The sequence below is a fragment of the Octopus bimaculoides genome, chromosome 26 (assembly GCF_001194135.2).
Source record: "Octopus bimaculoides isolate UCB-OBI-ISO-001 chromosome 26, ASM119413v2, whole genome shotgun sequence".
NCBI lineage: Eukaryota > Metazoa > Mollusca > Cephalopoda > Octopoda > Octopodidae > Octopus > Octopus bimaculoides.
The window spans coordinates 6083979-6089550 of NC_069006.1; the positions used below are offsets into that span (position 1 = coordinate 6083979).

Genomic DNA, 5572 nt, shown 5'->3' on the forward strand with positions numbered 1-5572 from the left:
ATATATATATATATATATATATATATATATATATATATAACATTTTGATGATGACCACAAGTGTGAAACTAGTTGTTACAATGTCTTCTATAGAAAATATGAGACAAATATATATCTACACATTTCAGTGTATATCATATATCAACATTATTCTCCCCATCACTTAATGTCCATTTCTCATGCTGCTATGATTTGGAGAGGCTGCCACATTTGAGGTTCAGCATAATTTTGAGTGGGCTGCTCATTTAGATGGTTCAGAAGGCTACATCTTAGTCACAGGATTCCTACTGAAGACACAAGGCCTAAGATTTTGGGGGAGGGGACTAGTCAATTACATCAACCCCAGTGTTTCACTGGTACTTAATTTATCAACCCCAAAAGGAAGAAAGGTAAAGTCGACCTCGGTGGAATTTGAACTCAGAACATAGCAACAGTGAAATACTACTAAGCACTTCATCCAACATGCTAATGATTCTGCCATCTCGCCTTCTTCAATAATAATAATAATAATAATAATAATAATAATAATAATAATAATAATAATCTTATAACATTAATTCTATGGTTAGAGCTAATCATCCTCACTCCTTTAACTTAGACTCCTATTTAGCAACTCCACCTTACCCCTACCCCCTCTCTTCTGCCTTCCATGCTATGTTCCTTTTGTCTTATATATTTGATGTCCAGTGAATCTATGCTTGTCGTTACACCAATAGCATCACCAATGTCCATGGTACACCAAGTGTCTCCTTTTCATCTTCTAAAGATAATTTGTCATCACACATGATTAATTACTATCTAATCCTATCACATGAAGATAATGGAGTAACGGAGCTTCATAATTCACCTCTCCCTCTTCCTCATCACTATCAGTATTTGCTACATTATGTCAAGATGGAATGGTCAGGCAGTGCCATGTGTGAATGACATTAACATCCTAAGATACAGTCCAAACACTTCACTTCACTTCTACTCCTCTGTTCCTCACCGTTCTTTGTTTTAGACCATGACCACCTCAGAGTAATTCATCTGAGTCAATGAAGGAGCTGCTACAGGATTGTCGGATCTGCAAGACATAGCAGCCAAACTATTCTGTCTTGAACAAGAAAGGACACATATAGTAGATATACTATATAGGGAAAAACAGAGAAGCTGGTCATGGTTGCATCATGTTTGATTGTAGGTCTGATACCTGACATGTCTATCAGTTTAGTCATGTCTGTTGTCTGTAGAAACCAGGGGCCTCCACATAGAAAACCCAACACATCTTGCATCATTACACATTTGTTGATTTTGGTGAGTTTCATTACTATGGAGTACAGTGTTACCTGTACATACTGCCGCCTCAGCATACAATCTCATAAACTATCACCTGTACTTATTAGTATCTGAGCACACAATTATTATTTTGCAAGAAGCAGAATTCCTTCTGGGTTTTTCCTGGGTCAGCCATGTTCTGAACTTCTTCTAGCCAAAGCCCTTAAACCAAAGACATTACCTAATGCTGTCCCCTAATTTGTTAACTTTTCAAAACCATAGCAACAGTCTAATACAATGGTTCTCAACCTTTTTAATATCCAGGTCAGATTCCAAACCTGTATTTTTTTAGGGAGCCATACCAGAAAAAGTAAAACACAAGTCAATTAAAAAAAAGTTTATCATATTTATAGAGGGAGGACTGCCAGGGGACACTGAAAGGATGCTTGAGGGCCATGTGCATCCCTCAAAGCCACGATTGAGGAGTTTGTGTTACATAAAGAAGTTTCAATGTTTTGGTTGTGTCTGGGGAGAGTCATCCTCTTTTCGTGCCTCATAATTTAACACACTCACCGGTAAAATTATTTCTAAATTTTTACTAATTTTCCTAAAATCTTCGTTGCATCTTGCAACTTTTTCAATAGTCAAAACTATTGAAAAGGTTGCAAGACGTAATGGAAATTTTAGAAAAATAAAAGAGAAATAAGTGGAAATTTTACTGGTGAGTGTGTTAAATTATAAAGGCACCAAAAGAGAATGACTCTCCCCAGACACAACAAAATATGCTTCAACACATGAACTCACATAAAGAATCTTGCAAACCAAATCCCAAAACGAAATTTCAATGTTTCTATTTCTATTTATTTGGCTCCCTCCTCTCTGCTTCTGTGTCTATCTTTCTACCTTTGTCACTCAGAATGACAAACAGACAAATTCACCTCTTTCTTCATGTGTTACTATCTTAACCATTATTAGTCCTAACTGCTATATAATCCACTGTTATAAACTACTTTCTTTTCCTTCTCTAGTAAAGACCTTTATTAGAAACTCGGTCGCCAATGACCATCCTGACAATCCAGCCACATACACTTGTCTTGCTTTACTTCTCAGTTCATATTAATACATCTAAATTAATCTACCTTCACCTAAATTGCCTTCCTACATCAGTAAATGTGTGTGTACATGTGTGTGTGTGTATATATATATATATATATATATATATATATATATACATTAGTCCATGGGTCTGTATTAGTATTAGTCTACTTCAACACAAAACAAACAATAAACAAAACAAACAAAAGAACAATGATCTGACTAGAACCACAAGGAACGGAGATGAAGAAGTAATTAATTTTTACCTTTCGTTTGCTTCATTGACTAATTGAGATAGTTGGCTGCCATCCAACTCCTCAGGCTGCTTCCGTTGATAATGGCTCCTGGTTGGAAGAAGAGGAGAAAGAAAATTAAACAATGATAAAATAATATAAATAAAAAGAAGAGTAAAACAGGATATGTGAAAGTAAACACACCAGGTTGATACTGTTGTTAAGTAACCCTCATCAATTCTGCCCCAACGGATCTCTTTTATGAAGGCAACCAACCAAAAAGTAATGCGTGACCCCATAGGTCTTCGAAACTTGTTTGTCAGTTTCATCTGTTGATAGTTAGTGAGGCCATCCTAGAGCAATCAGGGCATGTTGGATCTCGTTTTCTATACACACTTTTCATACAAGTTCAAAAAGTGTCAGTTGGTAACTGCAGTGGAGACTGATAAACTAGAAATAAGACTTGGTTCTTTGCAACCCCATCAAATCAGAGCAGTTAGAAAGCAACCTAACAAAGAATCACCTTCATCATCATCACCGTCGTCGTCATAGTTTTAACGTCCAGTTCTCTATGCCTGCATGAGTCAGATGGAATTCCTTGAGGCAGATATTCTATGGCCATATGCCCTTCTTGTCACCAACCTCTTTACAGAATGTACTAGGTACTTTGTTTCATGGCACCAATACTAGGGACATCACCAAGTAACTTGCAAGACAGGACCCCTAGACAAAGTGGGGGTGCTATCATCACACACATGCGCACACACACACATGCGCACACACACACACATGCGCATGAACACACACACAACAAGTGTCTTTCACTTTTCATCAACCAAATTCACTAACAAAGCTTTGCTTGGCCTGAGGCTATAGTAAAAACTCTTGTCTAAGGTGCTATGGAGTGAGACTGAACTTGAGACCATGTGGTCGGGAAGCAAACTTCTTACCAAACTCACACAACTTTATTTGATAAAAACTTGTTGTGTGTTAATGTGAGTTTTCCATATTGGTTAACTGACAAATTAAAATTATTCTTAAAAAAGAAACCAATCAGCCTCACCTAAATCTTTGTTGAATGATGACAGATGTGTTACGGCTTTTCTTGAGACGCTCTGGTTCTTTGTAGCTGCGATACTGATTTTGAATGGATGCATCCGTCTCACTCCGCGACTTCTTGTACCGCTTCTGTGCATAGTAACTGCGGAACTGACTTTGGATTAGTACAGCCGCTTGTGTCATTTTCTTGAAGTATGCATACTGGAGAGGAAGAGAGAGAGAGGGACAAGGAAACGGTCTTTAGTTGGTGATTTGTTCTCAAATGAAAAGATTTTGTTCTTCAAACTGGAAGTTATAAATCTTCATCTTAATTTATAATTAATCATAATAAATAATGCAACTTCATCACTAAATAAAACAGATGTTAAGGTAGCTAATAGGGTCACTATGTACTTACTTGGACTACTAGAAATAATAACCAGATCTCCTCAAAAGACAACTTACTGTCCTCCTAAATGAGGACATATTGGACCATGATATGTATATATATATATATATATATATATATATAAAAAAGGATGGTCATGCTTGGAAGGTCTCTGGTTATATGTCTGCTCAGCCTTGGTTAATCTGAAGCTAAACATCATCATCATATTTATATCCTTTCCTTCATTCATTATCTGTTCTTCTGCTCGCAGCCAAGTGAGTAGGCAGTGTTAAGTGCCTCATTCAGAGCAGAGAGTAATATAATAAGCTCTTCAATATCTGTTATATAAACAGCTTTGAAGAAACTCATACAAAAATCTAGGCAAAAAGTAGCAGATACAGTTTATCCCTTTGTTACCATATTTCTGTTGGAATACACATCCTCTGTTTCGATTAATTTTGAAAATACTGAAGGATCTAGTACAATAACTTCATCATTATTAAACTGGTGTTTGGAATAGAAATTAACCCGAAATTTTGATGGCAAGTTTTAATATAGATCACTTCAACCCTTTTCCATGAAATACAAAGCCTTTGTTTCAATTAATTTTGAAAATACTGCAAAAAGTAGCAAAGTAACTTTGTTGTTATTAAGCAGCTGTTTTTTTTTAAAATAAAATTTTGAAGACAAATTTTATTTTAGATCACTTGTTTGTTTCTTAGAAGCAGAGGTAGTCTTAGGCAGGTCGACATCAAAATTGTTGGCACGCCATCGTCAGATGAAATGAGAATAAGTTCACCACAACCAAATAAAACAGATGCAGGAACAAGAAAGAGAGGGGAAATAGATTTTGTTTATTCCAGGAAAGCCTTGCTGGCCCCAATCTATCTGCCCCTTGTCTTCTTATTTTTCAGCAATCTGACTATGATCATGATATCTGAGAAACTTGTCGCAAACATCTCAATGTCTAATTCAAGACCTACAATGTTGCTGTAGATGGTGACAAGTAGAGATAGTATTGGTGGTTGTCGATTGGATAGCCATCATCATCATCATTTAGTGCTCGTTTTCTGTACTGGCATCGCTTGGATGGTTTGACATGATCCAGTGAGCCACAGGGCTGTGCTGAGTGCCATTGTCAGCTTTCAGATGGCTTCTATGACAGGATTCTCTGTCTAATGCCAAACCACTTTACAGAGTGTAAAAGGATGCTTTCTCATGCCACTGGCACAAGAAACAGGATTTACTAAAGGTAAATATTTGAAGCTGAAGAATGAGACAAAGGTAATTCCTGGAAAAGATAGGGTCCCTGACCAAAAACGTAAATGATAAAGTAGACTTTGTGGAAATTTGAACTCAGAACGTAAAGGGATACGACTATAAAAATACTGCAAAGCATTGTCAGAGGCTCAACTGATTCTTATTGTGCCAGTTCACAAAAACGCATCACTGAAAGGCAAAACAAATAATTTTGTGAGAGAGAGAAAGAAAGAGAGATGGAGAGAGAAAGACAGAGAAAGAGAGAGAGAGAGAGAGAGAGAGAGAGAGAGAGAGAGAGAGA

The 5572-nt window shown here is 36.7% G+C and overlaps 1 protein-coding gene across 1 annotated transcript in view; it reads right to left on the reverse strand.

The window, feature by feature from the left end:
- Window positions 1-5572, reverse strand: part of LOC106883622 (calmodulin-binding transcription activator 1) — a 156358-nt gene that overhangs the window by 6418 nt on the left and 144368 nt on the right. The window contains exons 16-17 of the mRNA XM_052977093.1: window positions 3649-3845; window positions 2619-2696 (exon numbers count right to left, since the gene is read on the reverse strand). Of these exons, the coding sequence (XP_052833053.1) occupies window positions 2619-2696; window positions 3649-3845 (275 nt within the window). The remainder of the gene's footprint in view (window positions 1-2618; window positions 2697-3648; window positions 3846-5572) is intronic.